General features: G+C 38.4%; 1 protein-coding gene across 10 annotated transcripts in view; it reads right to left on the bottom strand.

Annotated features, from left to right (window-relative positions):
- Positions 1-27,431, bottom strand: part of LOC113119418 (microtubule-actin cross-linking factor 1-like) — a 167,392-nt gene that overhangs the window by 124,415 nt on the left and 15,546 nt on the right. Inside the window, exon 1 of one of the 10 annotated variants that reach the window (XM_026288904.1) lies at positions 2,937-3,298. The exons of the other annotated variants lie outside the window; for them this stretch is intronic. Within the exon in view, the coding sequence (XP_026144689.1) occupies positions 2,937-2,991 (55 nt within the window). The 5' untranslated portion in view covers positions 2,992-3,298. Of the gene's footprint in view, positions 1-2,936; positions 3,299-27,431 lie in introns of those variants that run through there. 10 annotated transcript variants of the gene reach the window in all.

The raw sequence follows: 27,431 nt of genomic DNA, 5'->3' as shown, positions 1-27,431 counted from the left end.
TTTACATCAAGCTTTTGAATGATATAGTAGTGTATATTGTTATTGAAACTTCATAATGTTTCACTTGATTATACATTTAGTCAGGAATTATAGTTTGGAAAAAGTCTAACTAGTAAGAAATTTACACATGATGTGAAAACTAGTTCAAACTAAATCGCGTTCAGCGCGGGGTTGTGGTCGTATTAGGAGATAATGAAGGGAGACGTGTAAACGGACATCGCGTTGTTTTCATATGGATTACTTTATCACAGAATATTTGTTTTCGGCAGCACTTGTTTAGTTTAAAAGTAGACATGTCAAGCTTTCTATAGATATATCTCTCATGTCTCTTCGTTGAGTATTCACTGAGTTACAGTTCATTTTAATGACGCGTGTCTAAATGAAGATCACCTCAGGCACAAAGGCTGCAGACAGCACACCTTGTTTGTTATCTTTATTTTATAAATGCACAGTTTTGTTGGTATTATGTCTGTATACAAAAAAGTTGACCCTTTTCAGATTCGATTGATGTACTGCTCTTTTCTGTACGATCAAAACTGCAAGTGTGATTTAAGTTCTTTTCGGGGTTATCAGGAGAAAATGACTCCTAACGCGTATACGCGTTAATCGACTCGAAAGGGTTAAAGACTAGACGGCAGAAAGCGCATCATGTTTGTTTTCTTTATTTTATACAAGCACAATATTTTGTTGATATTGTGAGTGCACACAAATAAAAGTAGACCCTTTGCAGTTACGAATGATTACTCTTACCTTTATGAGTAAAAATGACGTACATGTACATGGACCAGGCTAGGGCCTAAATCTGAGGCCTGTGCAGGGCTCTAATAAAAATGATTAAAGCATCACAAAGAGCATCATATCACTGACCCAAATCCAATTCCCTGTATCCACCTGATTTCAAACTGACTTGTCCTTTTCACATCCTCACAACAGACCTCACACATTCCTATTCATCAAACACTGTGTCCGAGTTTTCAGTAGTGTGTGAGCGCCTACGGCACATGTTGACATTTATGAAGCATCTTCACAAAGCTTTGCAGTATGTGATAAATCCTATGTTTGCATAAATGGGAAGTTGGATGGTACAAAGCTATTATTCTCTGCCAGCTGTCTGACTGTACATGTGAGAGGTGGGGTGTGTATTTGATGAATAAATGCGGAGTATGAACTCAAGTGAAGAATGCAATCTGTTTTTAGACCTTGGAGAAGACCAAAAGGCACCACAACAAAAACCTCAGTGATTTAGAGAATGGACTATCTGCAGCTTGGTGGTGAGCTTGCAGAGTCTGAGCCAGGGTTCAGGGGGATTGAGACTAATCAGGGTTAGGTGGATTATAGTTCTGGGGGAGACAACACAGCAAGTCAAGCCACGGTGACCAGATTTCAAGAGACAAACACTAGCCGTCGCATATATACCTGCTGCTCTAATCTACACTCATTCATCTACCATCTGTCTTCAAGCTCAGTCCAGTGGCTCCAACCTGAAACATCATCCACCACAACAACTTACCACAGCTAGCCTATACATTGCCTATTTCTACAACGTGTCTATGGTTTTACAAATAATCTTTTAACATACACAAATAATTTCCTTTACACAAATGGTTCTTTAGAGTGGAAGAAGGTTGTTAACACTAAGAAAATAATGATTCTTTTAAGATCTGTTCACTAGAAGTTTTTGTGGAACACAAACTGGTTCTTCTATGGCTTAAACCCCCTTTTTGGAAACTTTATTCTAAGAGTGAATACCATAGAGAACACATTGCTATCTTTAGTGGCCTCAGTATATGGCTTTTACTGACACCAAGTAGACTGTAGTATCCTCAAACAATCTTCTTGAAGCTTACCCTGATAAAACTATTATTTCAGTGAGTTAAGTTTCATACAATGACCTTTCTCAACATAATATTGGAATTTACCTTGTAAAGGACCTAGCAGGCCTTAGACAATAGCATTACTGTCTAGGTATTAATAGGTCTAACCCCCACCCACCCCTTTGTGCTCCATATGGTCAACACACTTGCAGTTGATTCCATCCACTAAAAGCCTGTGCAAATGTGGGCCCCATGATCTGGGATTGAATTTCAGAGGAAATAAATACCATACTATCTTCAATTAACAATATAAAAAATGGAAGGTGACTCTTTGGCACCGTCTGCAGGAAGCCTAGGTTGTGTTCATTCAAGACAACGGGTGTCATACGAAGGTTCAAACAGATGGGTGCTGAATGAAGACGAACTACTCCCTTTTAACCAAATTATGACCATTCAGCACAGCAGGAGAGGAATACACCCTCCCTGTTCAAAACACACACTCATACACGTGTATAAACTCAGCCACTAAGCCATTATTGAGGGCAGGATAATAAGATGAACGACACCATCTTTTGACACGCGCAAAGCATCAATTACCAAAACAACCTCAAATGTCATGGCTCAAAACCACTAATAACTGGAGAATGACTCAAAGCTACCATAGCAACGTATTTGAATGCCTTGGAGTGCCTAGGGGAAGGTGAAAGGCATGAGTTTACTTTGATGTTAATCTCAATAGCCTTGATTCACATGTTGGTGCATTTGCTCAAACCCAATAGTGACCCTAGTATTTCAATATGACCAAAAATCTCCCTTTAACAAAGGACTAGAGTCTTCAAGTATCTGCATTCAAACACGGTTACTATAGAGTTAACAAGCTAATGTACAACAGCCGACCTCTTCATTTGAATCCTGCCTGCAGTGTACCATTGACTGAGCACTTATCACGCACCCGAGGCCAGGCACAAACACACAGGATTTCAATTTACGGAGTGCCAATGTGAGCTATCTTTGCAAACAACTATAATAAATGCACAGACTAAGAGTATAAGTTATGTGGGATATTTTATACATGGCAAAAGACCAACCAGTGACAAAAGAAAAAAATCAAATGAAACCAACCTTTTTTTCCCTCGAGGTCCTGAAGATACTGTCGGTATGATGCCGTGGCGCTCATTTTGCCACGGCAAAAGAAACAACAAACCTAAAGGAACTGCAGAGAGGGACTCTAAGGGCAGAAATGGAAGGTTTCAAAGTGAAAGGAACCAAGAGGTTGTTCCAAGTTTGTTTAAAAGGCAAAGAAGCAGGAGAGGTCACTATAAAGGCTCCATGGAATCCAACAAGTCACCAATCCAAAGCCAGCAGGGAAATCCATTCGCTCACTTCCCTGTTCTTTTCTCTCTGAAGTTTTTCTTTGAGTTAACCGCTGAAGTTTGCTCTCAAGTCACTGTGTGTGTGTGCCAGTCGGCTGCCTGGTAGCTCTGAGAGAGCAGCGTGTTTTAGAGCCGGATAGAGGAACTGTACTTTGACCACAAGACAGGTGATGTCACTACCAGAGCTCGAGCATGTGTTGCTCTCCCTGCGTGACTCAGGCTCTGTGTGTGTTTAATCTCTAAGGAAATTTTTGCATCAATAAGCTGGGCTGTGTGTAGTTGAACAAATAAATCCTATCTCTATTTCATGGTAGTCATTGTGTCCTCTGGCTTTATCAATCTATGAGAAAGCATATCTAAGACCGCACTGAATAATTTAATTCAAGAGTGTGAAATGTAAGAATAACACTTCTAACATTTTTAATAAATAAGTTGCATTTAAAACTGAACTACTTTGAAAGGGCTTTCTCTCATTCTTCGTCCACCAAACTGGTTACGTAACAACTGACTGCAGTCCCTTTAGTTACTTTTTATCTTGGTAGAAGGTAAATAAGTTAGCGAAAGACCCGACAGCCTGTGCTTTAACCTTCTATGTGGAGTTCAATAGTTAAAAAAAGATTCAAAATGTCACTCCAAAACAACAACACTTTTACTTGAGGCCTAATCTACAAAAGAAAAAAAATGGCCTTTGAAGGTATCCGCTAGCCTTGTAATCTGTGAACTTTCAACAGAAACAACAAAGCTATTGCAGACACAACAAACTGTTAAAGTCAAAGACTTCACAGACGGAACACCTCAACATTTTCACAACACACGGTTTCAAAAAGCACTCTTGAACAACCAGCAGTCGCTAATGCCTGTGAGAATGAAAATCTCATGTAGTATGTAAGACTGACTGCAATTAGCAGTGATTAGCTAAAAAGGACCGAAAAAACATTACACCATTCATCATGTAATGAAAGAGAGCTTGGATGCAAATAAACAGCCCAAGGAGGAGTGCAATGAAGAGAGCAAATATATGAAGTGTAACTCCATAATATATAATACTGAATAAGAGGTGTCTCATTACATTTTTAAGTCGGCATGAGATAAAAATTCACCCTAATTTGTTGTAGCTATTACTGTGAATGAATTATCCATGTACAATATGCTACATTTGTATTTTTCTGTCTTTTAATGAAGTTTAATGTAATGTTTAATCAAAATGTCATAACTTAATATTCAAGTGATGTCTTCAGATTTCTCTCTGTTGACATATTCAGGACTTGACCATTAAACCTTTTTCTTACAATCGACTGCAAGCTCCAAATTTATTGCAACTATTGGATACTTTCTTAAGTCTTCAAGGAATGCTCTAATTCCCACTAAAAATAATTATTAAAAAACACCCCATTAATTTATAAAGAACTAATAAAAAATAAATGTACAGCAACACACTGAAAATGGAGGTCTAGAGGGCAAATGTAAGAATAAACATTACAATGTTAAAAGTATAGCCACAATGTGTTTTTTATATATAATTGTTGGTTAACTGCCACTGTATAAAACCATATAATAAAAGAAAAAGTTGACACTTTTTACAAAAATGGTAGCTTTGGAGTAAACACCGAAAGCTGTGTCACTGCCTAAACTAATAGTGATAAGCTTTACATTCAAATGCAGGAAATTGAATAAATAAAACATAAATAAATAGAAAACGCATCTTTATTGTAATTATATCTATGGAAATCAACCCTACACATTGAGAGTAAATCATTAGCATATCCGACCAAATCTTCACTCTAATATTATGTCTAATATTAGCCACTGGTAGAGATGCCATTTCTTCATGATCGGCTGGGATCGGTGACCGGTGTTCTGTCGATGTAGCATACTTTGTCAGAATAGCATACCGGAAGTTGAGTTTTTGATAGCTCCTGGTTTAATATAAACAATACAATTTATTGTTTATATAACTATGTACTATGTTACATTTACTGACAGGTGTGTCAGATCGCATTGTTTCGTTCTGTTCAATTTTATTTTATTTTTTTATGGGTGAGTTACCAAATTGGATCTAATAGATTGGTCAAACATAATTACAAACAGCAGGAAAAAACAAAACAACCAACAATTCAGTGAAATTGCTTTCCCTACAGAAACCATTTGGGGCTTAAATGTGAATGCTCATGTGCGGTGTAGGAGATCTGTCTTACCTGATTTAGAGCAACAGCGCAGCATCAACATGAAAGAAAGACAGAAAAAGAAACATGTTAGAATAAGAGAATTATCACTACATTAAATTAGAAATGACAACAAAGGCATACACTGAAGAATCCTAAAGGTTGTATAAGGTCAAACACACACAGACATATGCAAACACGCTTGAACTCTTGCAAAAGCCAAGTGACAACCTCTCATCTGTCTGGGAAAAAAGCCACAGCCTCCACACAGTGTGGAAGTATTGTTTGTCAAAATGCATGTTGCAAAGATGTCGTCTGGATGCAGACCAACCTAAAATTAAAAATTCAGACGGAGAAAACCTATCAAACCATTATGGCAAGCCTTTAAGCTCCACTGAACCAATCATTGATTTTTTCTGTTTGGTAGAGGTCAGTGGTATCAGACATTAATGGGAAAGAGTAATGGTGTGACATACTGGATTCTGCTTTAATATTCTCTGCTATAGCTGGACTGGATCTCCCACAATGCATCAGTGCAGATGTAGAGAAACACCCCCCTCCCCACAGCAAAGCATGCAATGCTGCACATACACTACACACATATTCCACTGCAATTGTAAACACCACTTCTAAGAACTGCTTGACATTATAAAATGTCAGGTTTTGACTAGTACACAGGTGAATCATGGGCAGAGTCTGACAATATGGTGCCAGATTCAAGTGATAAAGTGATTGTCATCTTAAAGACATACACACCCAAAGGCTCTAGGCTTGATTTTAATTTTATACGAAAATACCATAATGAAAACACAGTCAGCACTCCCTGACATCTCTATGCATTAGCTCGAACATCGGCTTCAGTGACACACAAGACATGGGAGGTAAGTATGTCATATACATTAAAAATGCATAGAGACAAACTCAGATGTCCTCAAATACAAAGAAGCTTTCATCAAAAGAGCCCAATGCTGCCTTCTCCAAACTCAAAAATAAAGAACTGAAAAGAGAACAGAAAAGAGGATGGAAAGAAAAAAAAATTAAGAGACAGACAAGGATGATAAAACCTCTTGATAGACAGGCAAAGCAGAGGTCTCACATGGCCAGTAAGAGATGAGAGGGGGATGGAGTGAAATCTGGAAAAATACTGAAAGGTACAGAGAGAGAGAGAGAGAGAGAAAGACATGAAGCCACACCAAAATGTAGGTCACGAACGGTGAGGCGATGAAGCCGATAAGATCTGCCTGATTAAGACAGACGGAGAGAGAATGAAGAATACTAAAAGACAGAGAACGGTGTATCAAAAAAATTGTCTGATACATTTTCTGTATAAAAACAAAGAGTGATGCTGGACTGGTCTAAAAAATATTCAATATTTTCTGCTATAAGTTTGCTAAGGTGTTCTGAGTGTTTTTAGCGGGTTCCTATGAGGTTCCAAGCTGTTCTGGCCCACACAAATCTCTACAATAGTCTTATCAAGCTTCACTGAAAAGCATAACAAAAGATCAAGCTGATCTCAAACAGGACATGGCTATGTAAAAACACTCCTAGGCACGGAAGAATGAGCGCTTATTTAAGCGGGCTACCTGCTGTCAGGGTGGGCGTCTGTTCAGACGCATTTCGGGAAATCTCGTTTGAGCGAGTAGCCAAGTCTCTCCTCAGATCCCACCCAGAGCAGATTGCTGTGGATTAGGGGCCCTGCATGAGCGTATGCATTCTTGCTGTCTTCATTTCAGATGATCTGATATTTCATAAACATATAAACTCATGCTCACCGGGTTGGAGGGAATGTAGCAAGCGAACTACACAATCAAGTGAGCAATGAGTCCATTTAGGAGCATGTCTTCAAGAAGCATCCTGCAGGTCAAGTAATGCTGATTCAGAAGTGGCAGGTTTGCTTGGCTGCTCACATTTAGGTGTTGAAACCCCTTGTTGTCCACTAACTGCCCAACTCAGGATTTATTTTGCTTACCTGCACAGATCCAAGCAGCCCCAGTCTAGTCTATAACTGTGTGCATATGAAAACACACACACACACGTAAGACTACAGCTGCAGTATGGTGTTGTGTTCCACAGTTTAAAATGGTTAAAAAGAGTTGGGCTAAAAAAGGGTAAAACATGCTAGGGCTTAACATCATTTCATATACTATCCAATATCCATCCTGATTAGACAGAGTATTCCAAATTACAATATATTAAAAAGTACACTGAATGTGCACTTGTAGTGTACTTTAAATAGCAAAAGTGCATTTAAAAAAAACTGTACTAGATGATATTAAAATATTTATGAAATTAGCCACAAAAGTGTGCTTAAAAGAAGAATACATTTTATACACTTAAGTAAATTTTGAAACAATGTAAAATTCTAAGTTTGACTTTAGGCACAATGCAAATTACTGTTTTAAATGTAAAATAATGTGTCATGGTACTTGTGAACATGCATCAAAGTCTGACACGGAAGAGAAAGAACATTTTGAATACAATTATTTCTGTTTACTTGGTACACAAAGTATTCTTGTAGCTTCAGAAAATTAACGTTGGACTATTTTACCGATCTCCTATAACTTTTTGGGCCTTGAACATATCAGTTGAATTGTTGTCTATGCCGATCAGAAATCAAAAATATCTTAATTTGGGTTCCGGAGATGAGCAAAGCTTCTTGATAGCTTCTCTATCAAGATGACATTATTATCTAGTATTCTAGAAATGGCGTGCAGAAACTGTGTGCTTTCCCATCATCAACACAGAAGGTTTTGTTCTTTAGTAAAAATATGCAAATTGGAATCCAGCCTAGGTTTATAATAGCTTTGTAAATATACAGTTTACAGAAAACAAATGCAAATTAAAATTGCAACATGCGAACAAAATTCTAAACCATACAAATGAAGAATACAATACAGTATATAAACAGTACATGTGCAAATGTTGATTAGAAACCGCATATTGTTCAGTTCTATGGACTGTGAACAGCTGCCCGCCGGTGATGAAAACCACTGGGAGTGACTGTGAAATAAATACTGCATCCACACACACCACACATACAATGATGTGTCTGGGCTGCTGCTATTTAGGATTTCTGTAACAGAAGCTGTGATTTCCTGTGCACGAATCAATTCAAAGCCTGGCACCCAGACACATGCCTGAGACATACAACTCGAGACACTGACCCATTTCTGCAGACACCAGGGGGTAGAACAAAGCACCGACGGGTCAGAACAGACCAAATACTCTGCACAGGCCCTGACAAGCCCCCACATATCAGCAGATGTGTCGTGGCACATGGGGATGGGGGGAGAAACACCAACCATAAAACTGATTAAACTGAGAGATTTCCGTTTGCTGTCAAGACTGAGCAGCTATAAAGAGGAGAAATACGAGAGATGTCACCTAAAATGGGTGATGTAGACAGAGAGAAAGAGAGAGAATGACAGAGACTGAGAAACAGGTGAAGCAAGGTATAAAAATACAAAAATATGTGACCCTGGACCACAAAATTTGTAGCAATAGCCAAAAAAAAAAAAAAAACATGTTATGGGTCAAAATTATCGATTTTGCTTTTATGCCAAAAATCATTAAGATGTTAAATAAAGATCATTTTCCATAAAGATATTTTTTAAATTTCCTACTGTAAATAATTCAAAACGTAATTTTTGATTAGTAATACGTGTTGCTAAAAATTCATTTGGACAACTTCAAAGGCGATTTTCTCAGTATTCAGATTTTTTTGCACACTCAGATTCCAGTATTTCAAATAGTTTGGCCAAATATTGTCCAATCCTAATAAACCATACATCAATTGAAAGCTTATTTATTCAGCTTTCAGATGATGTATACATCTAAGTTTTAAAAAATTGACACTTAAGACTGGTTTGGTGGTCCAGGGTCACATATGGTTTACAGCAACATAAGTAACAGACAAGAGACGTTAGTGTGACAGAATCTCGTCGGGCAGCTGGAGTGTCAGCCATATACAGGAATGTATCTTAACATAGTTCATAGTCATCCGTGGAGTTCAATTGCACAGCTGTCTGCTCAAAACGAACAGGTGACACCTGCTCCACAAACTCACTGTGAAGAACTGTAAGAGAAACTGACAAATGTTGATTGGGCAATATTACAGTAAAATATTAAAAAAGTTACTTACTACTTCTTGACAGGATGCTGCTTTTCAGCTTTAACTGCCAAAAGCATTTGTGGTTAAAAAGTATATACATTTTCATTTTCTAAAAATATGACTATTTCTGTGTGTATATCTGATGCTCACAAAGGTTGCAATTATACAATAAAAAATACAGTAAAAACAGTAATATATATATATATATATATATATATATATATATATATATATATATATATATATATATATATATATATATATATATATATATATATATATATATATATATATATATATATATATATTACTTTTTCGCTTTTTTAATATTAAAAACAATATCACTTTTTTTCCTGCAATGGCCATTACTCTAGTCTTCTGTGTCACATGATCCGTTCAGAAATCATTTTAATATGCTAAATTTGGTGCTTAATTTTGGTGCTTAAAGGGTTAGTTCACCCAAAAATGAAAATTAGCCTGTGTTTTACTCACCCTCGAGGCTCACCCACCCACTGCAATTATTTCCCTTGGAAGGGCCAGGACAATTTTTAACATAACTCCGACTGGATTCGTCTGAAAGATATACACCTAGGATGCCTCAAGGCTGAGTAAAACAGGCTAATTTTCATTTTTGTGTGACCTAAACCTTTATTTGTTTGATGGTAACCTAGATCTTTTTAGTATTCTTTCATTTATTTGAAGCAGAAACCTTTTGCAACGATGTGAATGTCTTTACATCTCCTACTGACCCCAGATGTTTGAATGGTAGTGTATAGGTTTCATTTCAAATTCTGTGTTTACAGAAATTCACATATTACATTTGCACTATAACAAACAATGACCGCTTAGGCTTATTTTGGCCACGCTTCATTTAGACGATTAACAGCACTGTGCTAATGCGCGAGAATGAACGTTTGATTAACAGTGGGGCAGCAGATCACATCGACCTCACAAATGCAACCTTCGAAAATCAATCTCCGATTGGATGACACGCATGACCTCATCTCCACTCAACACTCCAGACAGCGTGCAGCCATCTCAGCAGATTGTTTTAATGACGACCATCCCCTGAATTCCATTTTCTCCACCCATCCTTCCATCTCCTGTTCTCCTCTCTTCAGCAGCTGTCATTCTTCTGTGCAACCACACCATACTAGGAGAAACCACACCCTGATGCAGAAAACCAATACGAAACAGTCGATCCAAAGGCACCCTTAAAATGCTGACATGCATTTTATGAAACAACTGTTTCTAGTAGAGATGGGCAGGGTGACAGCTGAGAGAAAATTCTAAGTGTATTAAATCTCTCCTTACACACATGCACTTCACATCCACGCTCTCATTTAAGCCTAGGATCCACTTCTAATTGCACCTGTCTGTTTTTCTGTACTCCCTACAAAAGCCAGGAAGGGTTAAAGCAATTACACACAAAAAGACTTTGTTATGAAGATGTGTTTGTCACAGGGGCCGTCGATCACCTGCCTCTCAGAGTAAAGGCTCAGTGTCTATAGCTCTCACTACTAAAAGTAGTTTAAATAAACACTTCAAACCGGCAGGTGTAGCGCAAATAGACAGTTCTTCATTCACAGGCATTTTTAACGGACTTGCACTTCTCCCCATTGTTTAAAACTCAATAAAGCTTCAACATTAGTAAATGAACTGGATCAGCATTATAACAGCATCATGGAGTGTCTGGTGTACAGTGGCCATTGATTTTTTTAATAATTTTTTTTATTTATAAATAAAACGGAATGCAAATCCAAAGCATTAAAATTAAAATAGAAAAGAGAATAATGACTTTATCAATTACACCTGCCAAGGCAAGCATAATTATTAGCTCATAAAATTTGTGCAACATATAGGGGTGTCAAAATTAATCGTTTCTACGGTGCATCGCGATGCAGACGAGGACGATTCGGTTTCGGTTCAGTAATAGCCCATAACCGGTTATAATGTACTGACGCATTTCTGACGTCAGCACCGCGTGCTCAGTCGCGGCATACAATGGCAGAGGGAGGCGAAACGCCTGAGCGTGCAATAAAAAATGCTCCAACCACTTTAAAAGCCGACATTTGGGCACATTTCGGCTTTTATCAACAACACGTTAAGCCCGACCTTGACAAGACACACGCTGTGTGCAAATCATGTCACGCAAAAATAAAATATGCAGGGGGTAATACCACCAACATGAGAAACCACGTCAGTCGTCTTCACCCCGAGCTGCAAACGCCTGTCAGTGCCATTGTGGATCCAGCTCAGCCAAAAATTGATCAACTTATATCAACGTTGCCGCCAAACTCAGTGAGAGGGCAGAGAATTACCAGAGCAGTGGCATCTTTTATTGCAAAGGATATACGGCCCTTTTCTGTAGTGGAAAACGGCTCATTACATTAGCGATGACTGGAAGATTTTGTCTCATGTGCTGCAAACGAGGGCCGTTTATGAGTCTCACACGGGTGCTCATCTGGCAGAGCTACTGTCTCATGTCGTGGATGAATGGCAGCTATCACATAAGGATGTAGTGCTTGTAACAGATAATGCGTCGAACATGATCGCCGCAGCTCAATTCGGAAAATTTCCTCACGTAACATGCTTTGCGCATACGCTGAATCTGGCATCCCAGCGCGCGCTTAAAGTGGGCGCGCTCTCCAGGATTTTGGGCAGAATTGGGCTGAATCACAGTGCAGTAAATTAATTTCATGTTTATACATTTGTCAATATTTAAATGTTTTACAAGAAAGTACACTGCACTATATAAGTATTTAAGTACACTCCCTGCATTATGCACTTTTAGTACTTACATTTGTGTGTTCTAATCTAATGCTGCTGTTGTCTTCTGTGCCCAGACTTGAGTTTTATTTGATGTTTGATTCATTCAAGAAGCGTGTATCAGGTAAAATGAAAGGTTCAGTTCATATATCTGACTGCTTGTATTTATTGACAAAATTGTATACATGTGAAGCAAAATTGAAAAATAAGGATGCAGTGCATCATCAATGCATCGTGATGCATCGAGATAATTGAATCGAACTGAATCGATGACTTGATAATCGTAATCGAACCGAACCGTGAGACCAGTGTAGGTTCACACCTCTAGCAACATACATGAATGATCAAGTGTTATTTTAGCATTTTCATTCATAATGAGTATTTACTCATATTTTGAATTAGATTATTTTCATACAGTATCTTTATTTGTTGTCTTTATTTTAATTTCAGTTTTAGTTTTAACATTTTAGTTTAAACCTTTTTAAGCGATCAGACTCACGATATTCACTTCATGAAAAATTATTATGAACCGTTATATATCGAACTTGGGGATGGACTCCTTTAACCTGTAAGCAGCCACCCAGAACACGTTATCAAACACACAGCAATGTCTTAACAAAACAGTAGCAAATAGGCAAACATTTACTACATTTTCTTCAGAAAATGTCAAAGTTCAGTTGTAACGGTGATAACTTTTGCCATTTTCTCTCACATTGTCCTTTTTATCTTCCTTTCCAGTAAATTGTAACTATTTTTTTCCCATTAGGACACACCTCTTACATTACAACATTCCTTGGTTTCCTGTCAGTGCCTCACACTACTGACATGTACATGCCCACACATTCCACCGATGCATTATTACAATATAAATAAATTACAATAACTCTTTCACCACTCATTAAACAGCTGCATCGGTTTTGTTTTCATTACAGTTTATAAACAAGCATTGTAGGAGTCATGGTATAATCCAGAACAAGGAAATGGTTTAAAAAGCATGCAGCAGATGAGTGAGAGATCAGTGTAGGCCAGCAGAGGGCCTGATGAGAATGAAGGTACAAGAACAAGAGAGAGAAATAAAGACTTCTCAGCTCTCCATCCATCCAGAGAAAGATTTCATTCATTGTCCCCTGAAAAACACAGCAACCCTTTTCCTTTCTCCCCCCTCCTCTTCTCTTCACTGCCTTTGTTCCTTCCCTCGCTCTCTGTATTGATTTAAGGGCGGTTTAAGGTGAATGCAGTGCTGTAATGTAATGATGTGGAACTGGTTTACTCTTCCAACACTGTGAGTAACTGCATCAAGACCCCAGACTCTCAATCAGACTTTTAGAACAGGAAGAAGCAGGACAGGCCATCAAGCTCATAGATCTAGCTCTAGATCTAACTCTAGCTCATCTTAACATGGAGGTATGAATCTAAAACTATGGCATGAGGGGAAACTACTACAATGAGGGAAATAACTACAATCCTGTGAAACATTGCAAACAATATAATGCAATTCAACTAAATGATTGATTTAAAGAACAGCTGATGGTCCCCATTGACTTCCACAGTATAGAAAAAATACTATGGAAGTCCAAAGTGGACCATCAACAGACACACACACACACACACACGCACAAAAACAAATATTTATGTCACTTCAAATGTCATTTGCAGTGCTTCATGAGAGTGGATGGGTGATAAGTTTATCATTGCAAAATGACTTTTAAGTTCACTGACTGTTGGATATTTCTTTGCAAAATCATGGGTAATGTAGTTTTCTACTAGGAATTTTGCTTTAAAAAAAATATATTTAAAAAATAAGTTAAAATATCGCAAACTGATGGCTTCAACAAAAGCATATATCATTGATTAATAACCTCAGCACTCAAAGCAGGTCTGTCTTTAATGGTTAATACATTTAATAATCAATTCCCCTATGGAGAAAATGAATGAGATTTTACTTCTGGAATCCGACTGTTGCACTCTATCCCACACACAATTTGGCAGCAAAACAGCCCAATCAGCCACAAATCCCAAAACAAACCACTATTAGCCTGCTTGACTAGTACAGATGAAGAGATAACGTCTTCAAGTATTTAAAAACTAATTAAACTCAATCCATTTTACTTTCCTAATAATGAATGCCTCTGATGTTATGTTGCATAATCCATTACTGCATACTAGTGCATATTACTGGTTAAATAGATTATTTAATAGATCTTTTCATCAAGATATTATAACTCTGGAACCAAACAGGCAAGTGACCATCTAGTAGTTTACCATCATAAGGGACACCACCCACATCCCTCTGGAATAGGGAACAGATTTAATTTCTTACATCACATCCATTAATAAATCATCAGTGGCTTATTTCCCCCATTTTAATCGATTGTTAACATAATGATTTCTAGTTTAGGAAAACTGGCACACAACTGACAAATGGCAGAATCACTTTTTGGCACCTCCAAGTTACAGGTTATCATTTTAATTAGGGCAAGTGCAGGCAGCAGAACTACAATTAAAAAATGTTCAAAGATGCAAATAAAGAATGGGAGATGATCCAAAAATAAGCCTTTAGTGGGAAACAATGCCAACTGAAGAGAATGCTCTGTGTCATCAAATGAGCAGGCGCATGGACATAACTTGATAAGGTGTGGGGGAAATGGAGAATAAATCTGAAAAAAACACTCCATTAGAGAGACACAGAAAGGAGGGGCAGATTAAATTAAAGACTTGAGCATCAACGGACGGTCATTAGATAGCCATGAAGCACTATTTGCACATTTCTATATGAGCACAGGGGCCCCAGGGAAACCCACACAGGCAGATCTCCAGGATCAGTGTGTGAGAGGTCAAAGATCAGGGAGGTCCTTTGCTTAACCCTTCCCATCTATCTTCCTAACTGTCATGTCAGCACAAGTCAATATAAAATGAAACTTCATTAATCTATGTTAATGCAATAAAGACATTTCAATAAAGTCATTTTACTCCATTAACCACATCTTTCGGTCTCTGTAATAACAAACACAGTGAAATAACTGTCTACACTCTCAACTATAGGTGTGGCTGATAAAGGTGTGTGTTAAAGGGAGTGGCAAACCGCTCAAAGCAACATCTGTACTTTCTCTTTCAGGCTCGAAATTAAGCTTTGAAACATCAGTCATTCACTTGTCAGAGTAAAAAAGTTACTTGTCCGGGGGGAAAAAAGGTGTGTTTTTTTTTTGTTTTGTTTTTTTTGCGCAAATGTAATTTATTCTGAAGCAATGGTCTCATCAGTGCTCAGGTATTACTTTAGCATATTTGTGATATCTGCCTTACATTGATTGCTGTAACACTTTTAAACTTTATGCAGGACAATATTTTCAAAAACTTTAAATGTACATGTCACCATTTACGTCAAATTCTTAAATTTGATCAATACATAAAGTTAGAACAATAACACACTGTGTGGTTGTTACTATTCAAATGAAATCTGTATCAACAAACTCCATCTTTCGACTGCAGTGGAACAACTGAAGCTGCATCGAAAGTGCCATTTAGATGTATTTACTCAGACAGTTTAATGAAGATAAAAGGCTACATAAATTAAATTACTCAAAATTGCAAATGCATAAATAATGTTATTAGATTAATGTTTTCCATTTTTGACATACAAATATGAAATGTTGGAAAAATGCAATGATACTTTTAAATATGAAATTAAACCTCCAGTAGGCGGTGGCAAGTCATTGTCTTAATGAGTGAATCAGATTCAACAGATTCGTTCATTCTCGCCAAAGTTTCAGTACTGCCCTAGTTACTGATTGTTATTCAAATTGTAATCAGTTTACTTGCCTGGTCACAGAATCCACTTGTCCCAGACAAGCTGACAAGTGTTAATGTCGAACCCTGTCTTTTCATTTCCTTATAAACTAACTGGGAGATACACAGAAAGTGTGTAGATAACCATGCTGTAGGACAGCAGCCCATCCAGGTGTGCCAAAAGCAGGAGCAGGTGTTTTGGGCGTCTCTCTCGGGTATGCAGTCACTCCACTACCCACATCCAACATGTCAAAACATAAAAATGCATATGCAGACAGATTCAATTCCATCAAACACATCAAATTTAAGGGTGCTTTCACACTAGCAATTTTGGTGCACACCTGGGTTCGAGTGACATCAGAGCTCGTTTCGTTTGGATGATGTAAACACTGTCTTCCGAACTCGGGTGCGCACCTGCGAACCGTATCCGAGTCCGCTTAAAAAGGGTGGTCTGGAGTACAGTTCATGTGAACTCTACAGTTTGCTGCTGATGTGAACACAATCGTACCAAATTGCAGAAGTGAACCACTATTAAAGGTAGGGCAGGGCTCCAGACTAATATTTGAGAGCAGTGGCACCAGCGCCAGAAAGTTCTACAGATGGTGGTTCAAAATATAGAGAAAAAGTAGAAATGAATCACTAATAAGCCAATAAGTGCTCCTCTGCTGCTGTCTACTGGTTATCATTGTGCTTGTGCTTGAAAGTCATTGAAAAGAGCTTGAATTTCTCTCTCAAAAGGTTGTACAAACCCTGAAATTAATTATATAATGCATTTGACTATTTCTACCACACCACCATGGTTACTGTTAGCGTTACTGCTTCAGGTTTCCTGACGTATGTCAGCACTGTTTATAACAGAGATTTCTGTGCAGAATTTGAATGATTCTCACTGCATCTAACAGCACTGTTGCATCTGTATCGCAAAATCAACTTTGGCCCCTAAAGCTGTTCTGAGCTTGGACAAGTTTCTTTGCATCGCAGTCCGAGCTGATAAAAAGGTCCGCGCTGTGCAGCTGAAATGTAGTGCGATTTAGTTTCGTTTTCATTTCGTTTGCCATTTGATGTTTCTCAAAGGCAACAGAAAAGGCAGATCTTATGAGTTGAACAACACAGTGGTCACGCCAGTTAAATGGAGTTATGTACTGAAGCTTTGGAAACAAAACCAATGGTTCAAAAACATAAATATATAAAAATGAAGAGAGCAACTGCATTTTGCCGCCTTGTGCCATTCCTGCGCTGTCATTACTAAGCAATTGGGTAAACAGCTGATGGCTTGATGACACAAACAAGCTGTGGTTCGGACCCAATAAAATAATATGAACAAAATCCAGCACGGGGCAGGGGGAAGGGGGGAAGCAAACAAACTCTGGTTCGGACCAGGCAAGCAAACTAAGTGTGAAAGCACTACAAATCAGTAAATTACAATGGTTTCTCTGATGATATACACTGGCAAAATTGCTGCTGAAAATTCAAATAGAAAACGGTTATTTCAAAATCTAATGTTTCACAACATTATAATTTTTACTGTATCTGTTCAATTAGTAATACATAAACAAATACAGCTTTATGTGTCATTTGGAAGAGCCTCAAAAATCTATATATAAATACTGAACAATAACACTGAAACTTGATAAAATATTGCAGGAACCTGTTGAAAAGAAAGGTCCAGGCCAGACATATATCATGTATATTAGAATCGCTAATATTAGACATCCCCAAAGTTTCTGACCCTGGACATAATCCCACAAAAAAAAAAAAGAGAGAAATTGATATTTTTAAGAAGCAGAATATATTTGGTTTCAACCCATTACATCATAAAGAATTACCATCCATTTCGGTCCATAGACTCCATGCAGACTGCTAAACTTGAGATCCATTCGAGGCGTGTTTATTAGCAGGGGCAATGGAGCAGAACAGAACTGTCTCTGATAGAGCAGTACGAAAGGTTGAGGGTCGAAAGTGGGACAGAGTGATGGAGAGACACTGGATTGGATTGGCTCCATAAAACAGCTTCATCAGGATGGAAGTAATTTCATCAGCAGGGTCTGGGGTGCTTACAAAAGATCTGTTTCTGGGTAGACCTAAGACTAGCTCTTGACATGGCTGTTGCTTACAAGAAGAATATGAAACATAAGTCATCGCATAAACCAATCAATAAGAAGTGTGTGTAGAAAAAGAAAAGCAGTAAGGGTAGAAAAATTTTTTAATTAAAAGTTTCCAAAATGAGGCCAGGTAGTAGTGAAAGGACTGGGTTTAAAACTTAGTGAGCTACCTACCTAGACAGCATGTTTTGGCATTGGAGGCATGTTTTGTGTCAGCTAAACGCGAGGCTTTGTGATCTTAGCTGACTTGAAACATGCCAAAAAACGCTATCTAGACAGCCAGTTTGCTAAACACAGTCAAGATAAGTAATCCTAGTCGGTATTTTTATACTGGCCCAAGCAGAAACAGGACTATGTAGTGACTTCCTCCTTCCCGTCACCTCCCAAAACTTGCTGTTATTTAAGGAATGCAGCTCTGGTCCCACTTCTGCTTCTAGCTGTGTGTTGCTATGTCACCCTGACCACTCCTCCACTCCTACTCCTTCAGCTGGAGGACAAATATACAGTGTGCAGAGCTGTTTTTAGACAGACACCTCCATTTACATCCCTCTCAAGCACATCACATTTCATTAACAGCCCACTCAAAAACAAGTGTGTCACAGGCACACACATGCTACAGGAAAAGTGACCGAGTGGCATCTTACTTTCAGCCTTCCACTGGATATATTTCAGTCAAAATTATTTCTAGTTAACTTTCTTTATAAATCTCTCTTGCTACCTCCTGTCACTTCATTATTACATTCAGCAAAAAAGACAGTAAATGATGTGTAGATTGAAACTGAAAGGTTATTGAGAGTTTCCATTACTGACAAACTTTTCACACTAAGTCATAATAGTAACTAGAAAAATACTCTTAGTAGTTTTAGGCCGACAGACAATGCCATTGTCCAATGGCGATGGCTGATAGACATCACGATGCCAGCGCAACATCGTGATGCCGCCCCCCCAACCCCACCTTTTAGAATGCATGATCGCTTTTTAGTTACACTATCACTTTCATGATTCGCGATCGCACAAAATTTGTTTATACTATGGAGCATGCAGTACTTACCACACATATTACAAGATTATATGTTTTTCAGAGGTACCGAGTATATTAAAATCATTTGCTATCATCCTCAGTCATCTCTCCTTACACCGTGTCTACACTGGATGCAAAAGTTGTCTTGTGGCATGGCACCACACCTGGACACAATATAGGCACTGTTGAAACTCATTTGAAATTTGTGTCAGCACGTCATAAATAATGCAGCAGCAGTTTACTGTCAGGGATTTGTGTTGTCATGACACACCGCATCCAGTGTAGACAACATCACTGATTAAAATGAATTCTATTGACTGATCTGTATATAATGAATCTCTATAGTATTTTGTGGTGCCGCGCCGCTCGCATCCGGTGTAGACATGGTGTTAGGAATCGTTAGTTGTTTTCCCTTATAAGGATTCATGCTTCAGGCACAACTCCCCCAATACCCCCCAATACCCCCCCCCCCAAACAAGTTTATGGAATTACCATAAACACCCACCTGACCGGAGACAGATGGAGTGGGTCATCCTTCACCAGAAGGGCTGACTGACCCCTTTCCTCTCTATTGACAGGGCCAGATGTGCAAAACACATTACCAAAAAAGACCCCAAACGACAAAGTGAGCATGATAGCTGTTTAACCTGAATAGGGTGACCAGACGTCCCTAAAATTCGGGACAGCCCGAAATCTAAACTGTTGTCCCGAATCCCGAATCTGTCCCTAATTGTCCCGAAAATTATACTTAAGCAAAATCTTGAGTAGTTATTGTCTGATAAACATTAAGAACTGTCTGCGGAGGTTGAGTCATCCTGCAACCAGCCCCCGCCGGCTGCTCATTGGCTGCAGCATCTTTTTTCTAAGTTCTAAAAAAAAATACTGTATGTGGCTAGGCACGAATTTAGATATTCATTTATCTAATTAATCTATAGGTACAAAGAAAATATGACCTTTTTGTCCCCTTTTTTGTTTTAAAGTTTGATAAAGAGAGCGCAAGTTTCTGCAGCTGCGAGGACAGTGATGCACGCGTACAGGAGTGATTGACAGTACGCGGCACTGTGTACAAAAAAATACTACGCTACACAATTCATTATTTTCATTTAAGCTATTAGCGTTAGCGTTACAGAAAGGTCTGATTTACGGACTGTTACAACAGTCATTGTTTTTTTTTTTTTTATGTTTGCATTTTAAAGGCTAATGGTATCTTGCATGGAACAGGTTTACAGTGACCTGAAATTTGTGGATATTCTTCCAAATTCACCTTTGTTCAAAGACAGCATATTTGAGAAACACATCTGAAAGTGAACAGCTGGATACTTTGCAGACATATGCGAATGTATTATTCCATTCACGTCACCAAACGTCTGTTCCATCTGCCACCTCTTATTTTTATAAAAGCACTTTTAAGGACAGGCTAGGGAGGTAAGGAACATCTAATATAATAAACAAAAAAATGCAAAGATTTTAGAACACTGCAGCCAAATTCCATTATTCTTCATTGAAATGGAACAATAAATAATATTGTCCAAAACCCGAAAGAAGCCAAAAACCAAAATTAAGGAGATAAACACTGACTGAAAAGGGCTTCAATGGCAAAAATGATTTTGCCGCCTTTCACAGACGTCCGTGTCTCGTAAACTGATAATTTTAGCCACGTCAGTTAGGGGTAAATCTTGTTAACACAGCTCTCGTCAAAACAGATTACAACTCCCGGTAACTAATGACCTACTATTCAGAGTCACTGAAAAAGTGTAAGGATGAGAAGACAAAACTGGAGACTCTTGGTTCCCAGCTCTTACAAAGAAGAATCATATCCCTTCAGTGTCTATGGTAAGTGCCCCTCACACAGAAAAGAAGACAGCACTATATGAGGTCTGTGATTTGTCAACTTCAGATAGATCAACAAATCAGCTCGTTCAACCGCACACGTCATAAATTCAAACCGATAGCTCACAAACTTTTTAGACAGGTTTAAAAATGATCTGGAGGTCAGAAGTGCTCGTAAGGCACTCTGCTCGGCTCACAATTCCTCGGACATGATATGAGTCGCGACCATACGAGCATACACGATTTCCACACGATTGAAACTCCTACAACAGCGAAAAATCGCACCGTGTATGCCGCCTTTAGGTATCTTAATTAGGGGTGCTCCGATCACGATCGGGCGATCGTTATGCGCATCTCGTCAGTAAAGCCGGTTCTCTAATCAGCGGTTAATTCCATCAGGTGCGTGATTTCACATAGAGCAGCTGTTACTACACAGAGCTGTGGTTAATAGAAAAGATGCGCAAATCCACTTCATTTTCAGCGTTTTATGGTGCATCTTCTCAGTTAACAACGGCTCTGTGTAGTAACAGCTGCTCTATGAGAAATCACGCACCTGATGGAATTAACCGCTGATTAGAGAACCGGCTTTACTGACGAGATGCGCATTAACGATCGGCCGATCGTGATCGGAGCACCCCTAATCTTAATGGTGAAACAAAATTGCAAAAATAATGCCTTAAATATGACCCAGACATTCTTGTCCAGTTTTGTTAACTTCACATTCCAAATTCACAGGTCTGACTGAATGTGTTGCTTCACTGTCAGCAGACTCTATAGACCTTGTGTGGAAGCCCTTATCTGTACAAGGAAAGACAGAAATCCTTAAAAAACAAAAAAAAAAAGACACAAAAAGGCACTAAGAGTGGAGCTCTTTACCAGGGCATTCAATCAAAAACTTCAAGCACAGACAGAGCAATAGAGTGTGGGTCGGCCCACTGTGCAGGCGAGTAGAGATGCTGGTCTTATTTCTAATATGGCAATAATTACGTGCAGTAGGTGGATAAGTGAGATTAGTGCTGCCCCTGCAGGAGGTCTGACTGTAAGGCACATATCCGGCAAGAGAGATTAGCAAACAGGACTGATTTGAATGGCAAATCTCTCAGCTTTCAGGCAAATGCCCTCTCATTCTCTCTCTGGATCATCAACTGTTCATTTACAGTATTACAAGACAGTTCTGTGTAACAGTATAATGAAAAGTTAATCATGAATATGTAAGTAAACTAATCATTAACAGAGAGGTAAGAACTTTAAAGAATTATATACATTGGCTTTTATGTGACAAACCTATCTATGCAAAATTTAATGGAAGTCTTAATTATAAGAAACTTTACCATCCTCTATTAACCACATTCAGCATTTCCTCTTTAGCATTCCATTTGGAACTAATAAGGTAATGTTAAAGCTTAAAATACTCACCTGTGTGGAAACTATTTGTAATCTAATTGGGGTATAAAGCTCTCTAAGATCCACACCCTGTTGCGAGACAGTCCCAGCATTCATTGGTGTGGCTAAAGAATCAGATGCCACCACAATCAGCGGGCAACATTCCCACTGCAACTCTCAGCTGAGAGTCATGCGCCTAACTGCTTTCAGAACATCAAAAACATTCATCTGGTTGTGAAGAGCCTGGCTATGCTATAAATCATAATTCTTCACAAGAGTTGAATGATTACCATATTACATGTTCCATGGTGCTCCAAGGTATTTCAATAAAGCACGATACTTCCAAGCTACCCTATTAGCATTAGAGCCAGCATTTTAACCTCACCATTATTAACCGTCCTTAACAAAATGTAAATAATATAGGATAAAAAAACAAAAATACTTGTCATCAGGTTACCTTGATCTGATGAAATATTTGCACACGGGGATTCATTGCACATCATCATTCATAAGTTTTAGAGAAGTCTGTAATACTCACCAAGGCTGCATGTATTTGATTAAGAATACAGTAGATAGTGTGAAATATTACTACAATTTAAAATAACCATTTGTATTTTAATATATTTTAAAACTTCAGGTACTCAAACTGCTTTTTTGTTTTGATAAATGGAAAGTTTAAAAGAACACGGACAAAATAAAATTATTTTGTAAGATTATAAATGTCTTTACTGTCACTATTGATCAATTTCATCAGTACATTACTTCTGAATAAAATTTGAGACCGTACCTCAAGCCCTTAACTGTATTACTGAACTTAATTTATCAAACATTATTAAACTTAAATTAATAATCGGCACCAGTACACATTCACTCTTCCAAAAGGGACAGCAGAAATTGTTAAAACAGCGGATGGAGTTAAAAGAACTGGAAATATTCTGTACAGGGTTTCCTACAAAAGCACACACATGCACACACTCTTTTCAAGAGCAGGGGAGGATGAGTGAAGTGAATGTCCTTGTTACACACACACAGGTGCTTCCCACCACCTGAAGAGGATAAGGAAATGTCATGTAATCTCAGTTTTATAGCTTACGTCTGGAGAGTCACACTAGATTGTGTTAAATTCACTTCCTTTCACATTATTATGAACTCAGGAGATTGGAGAAACTAATTTATTAATATTTTTGTACATTGCAAAGTTTTAGTGAACTTGGCCCTGCAAATCAAAATAGTGAAAAGACTCACCCATAGAAAAAATAATTTAATTAGACTAAAAAGGCTGCAAGGTTTACAGAAGATTGCATAATTAAAGAGCCAGTAAGAAGAAAATTCTAAGCTTCCTATCACTGTTTATAAGTCCTGTACAACAGGTTTAAATCCATCCAAGGTTAAAAAACATTGTCATTTTGTCAAAATATCATTTTAAAATTACCTCAATTCTCAGAGATCCCCAAACGGTTCGCGCGAAGCTGTTCAAAAGATTCAGCATCTTTCTATAGCATACTGTGTTCTGATTGGTCAACTGACATAGTCAGTTTTGATTGGTTGTTCCGCACACAACTTCATGGTAAACAATGCGTTAGCATCTTTTTGGGGTGAATTATGTCTTATTCCTCTCATCGCGAAGCAAACAGTAAAATAAAAAACTTGAAGAACAGTCTCGCTGCTTTTTCTTCTGTCTGGGCGTATTCAAGCCGCGCGCTTCAGTTTGAATCTGAATAGCGCGTTCAGCGCGTTCGGCAGCACTTGTTTAGTTTTAAAGAAGACATGTCAAGCTTTCTATAGATATCTCTCTCATGTCTCTTCGTTGAGTATTCACTGAGTTACACTTCATTTTAATGACGTGTTTGTAAATGAAGATCAGCGCAGACAAAGGCTGCTGACAACACACCTTGTTTGTTATCTTTATTTTATTAGTGCACAAAGTTATGTCTGTATCCAAAGAAATAGACCCTTTACAGATTCGATTGATGTATTGCTCTATCTGTACGATTAAAACTGAAAGTGTAATTTAAGTTCTTCTCGGGGTTATCAGGGGAAAATGACTCATAACGCGTATCCGCTTTAATCGACTCCAGAGGGTGCTAGCGCGACATACTGACGGTAGGCGGAGATTATTATGCAAAGTGTCCTAGTGACGTACATAGAGATGGGCAAAAGATTTGAAATCTATAACGACTCGTTTCAGCGATTCAGAGTCGACTCCTTACTTTAGAAGCCAATAACTTTATAAATCGTGTACTTTTTGGTTTAATTACTTTGGACATTGTTTACACTGATGGACAGCTACATCATACACTGTAATACAGGTAATTTTTGAGTTCCTACCTTTGTGGCTCTTTAAATTTTCTGAATTTATAATTCATTGTTCATTCAAAACAGAATCACTTCCAATTGACCGTATAACAGAGTTCTGAGGTAATACTGCATGCTTAAAATCTACTGTAATCAGCCCTTAATATTTTACTGAGCTAATCTGACCAGACAATACAAGAAAAAGAGGAGTTGGAATACAGAAAATCCTTCAAATGGTGCTTGAAAGTATTAAAAGACATAAATCATCACAAAAATAAAAGTGCTGCATTTGTAGAAAAGCAGCGAAGCAGGAAATATTCCAGGTAGGATGATTTCACAGTGTGTAATGTTGAGAAGTCATCTGCTTTTTGTAATGTATAAAAGGGGAACATGAGCAGGGTTTCTCTGTCAATCTATTATAAATCAATTTCTCTCCAAGCCAACGTGGCCTCATGCTTTTAACACAACCTTCATGATTAATTCACGATCGCAGATCTGGCCATCTTCAACTGCACCCTCAACTCAAAAACAGCTCTTCAGCTCCTGCTCATTTTCCTCACAGTTTTTCTTTTTGGCAGCAACCCCTGAGGTATAACACAGCAATGAGTGTGTGTGCGTGTGTGTGTGTGTCTAACAGAGCCTGGTACTAGAGCACAGCGGCTACAGTCTCAAATCTGAACACCCTGCCACTCTGAGAATCATCAGTGATTGTCTTGAAAGCTCAGCACCCAGTGCCCACCAGCACTGCCTCCCCCCAGCAGGACGTCTGTGTAAGAAGGGCTAGAGACATTTTGTAAGGGGGAACCATGTCAAACACAGCTCAGCAATAGGTTTGTGAGACTTAAGTGCAAAAGTAAGTCACTGAAGGAGTTAAAGGTATCCTTTAAAGTCAGCTGAGGATTCATTACACAACAGCTCTTCATAGGCCGACTACTGCAGAGTGGGGCAGTCAGCTTGCTCATGCACCAAGAGGACAAAGAGTTTAAATACAGGACCAGACTAGCACAAAATTAGAAAACTGAGTCATGCTCAGTATATAGGAGGCTTAAGGTGCAGTCAATTTTGCATTCAAACACAGGTCCATTGTCCACTGTTAACAGTGTAAAGATGTACGAAGTAGTTCTCACAGAAGTTACTTTCAAATCAAGCATCTGTCAACATGATGTGAGTGTTTAAAGTTGGAATGAAACACAGAGTCAATGTGTTAATTATGGAAGGAGAAGAGAATGTAGAGCTAGGTTCTGTACATTAGTTATTGATTGGATGGAGGCAGAGCTAGCAGTCGATTGTAAGAAAAGTGCAGGGTTAATACAAGCAAAATGATTGGAGATGTTCTGCATACATCATTTCTGTGAATCAATTTTCATGAATTTCACGCCAGCTACAGTAATCTGTGGCTCAGTGGATAAATTAATTAGTTCTTTAAATAATTTTTCAAAGTAACATTGAAAACACCTTGCATTTAATGTTGTGTAAAAAAAAACAGAGAATGAATGAAACCTAATTGATTATTCACAAAAAAATATTTAAACACACACACACACACACATATATATATATAAAATTCATTGTTAGAGGTAAATCTCTCCCTCTGCATAGTTAAAGCTTTTTTTCCCATTTTCTTTTTAAAAGCATCCCATTAGTTAATGTCAATATGTTAATATTTTTAATGATAACTTTAATACTGTTCGCATAGTCCATTTGGATCCAAATATCCATATATCCAATGAATGGAAGGGACTTGTATAACTGAACATGCAATATTTTGCCATTAATGGACAACACTGTAGCCAAATGTTATTTTGGCTCCATGCTGCAGCAAGCAGCACAAATGTATTCCATTACAAACATATCAAGAATAGCTTTTGAATGAGCATGACGTTTTCAGACCATTACTTGTAATGAATGCAATGTTAACACTGGAATCCACTACGCAGTTTTTCACCCTATTTCCTGCCGATTTACAGTCTGGAGAAGTTGATGCTATATGCCGAAAGTCAGAGCCAGTCTGCAGATTTCAGCTGACAGGTTACAAAGAAAAATCACATAGTGCATGATGGTCACAGACACCGATTTTGTAGCTCCAGACTTTCATCCCATCCAGTCGGAGGATATCAAACATATTTTCAGACAATTTTAGAGCACATATTGCTTTCATGTGTCATCATTTGTCTACTGGCAATATGGCGCACGTTTCTGAGTTTGTTCTGATTGGAATGACTTTAAAATCTGGTATTGTATGATCCTCGCTCGTGTACTGTATGATGTACAGTTTTCCTTTGTCATTATTTACAAAGTCGTTTGATGCCTAGTTTTATAAAATGTTTTCAGATCTTAAAAGTCATGTAATGTATTCCAGACTTTAGACACTAATATGTCAGATCTGCTACGTAGGAAAGATGTCTAATTAGCATTGACAGGACGCCTCCGCCATGAAACCCAACATCCTGAACCAAAGAGGATCAGCCCTCTGACGGCTTCTTCCCCACTGACACAGTCAGGTGCCGGTGCAGAATGTGGCCAAACAGGAAGTACAAGGAGGGAAATCCTGCAGCGTTGCAGTATAGAGGAAAAGAGAGAGAGAGAGAGAGAATAAGAGAGAAAGGGAGGAGGACAGAGGCCAAGGCTGAATGTACTCATGGTCACCGCAGTCTACCGTGAGAGGAAGAATGTCAAGGATTCAGGGGAAACTAGGCCATGTGGAAAAATACAGTTGTACCGATCCATCCTTGATCATTTGTCTGCCTCTGTGCACTGCCTCAAGCTCACACTTCCCCTCCAAACTAGC

Source organism: Carassius auratus, chromosome 19 (genome assembly GCF_003368295.1).
Source record: "Carassius auratus strain Wakin chromosome 19, ASM336829v1, whole genome shotgun sequence".
Lineage (NCBI taxonomy): Eukaryota > Metazoa > Chordata > Actinopteri > Cypriniformes > Cyprinidae > Carassius > Carassius auratus.
Note: the sequence above shows the minus strand (reverse complement) of the source record. Positions and strands in the feature narration are given on the sequence as shown.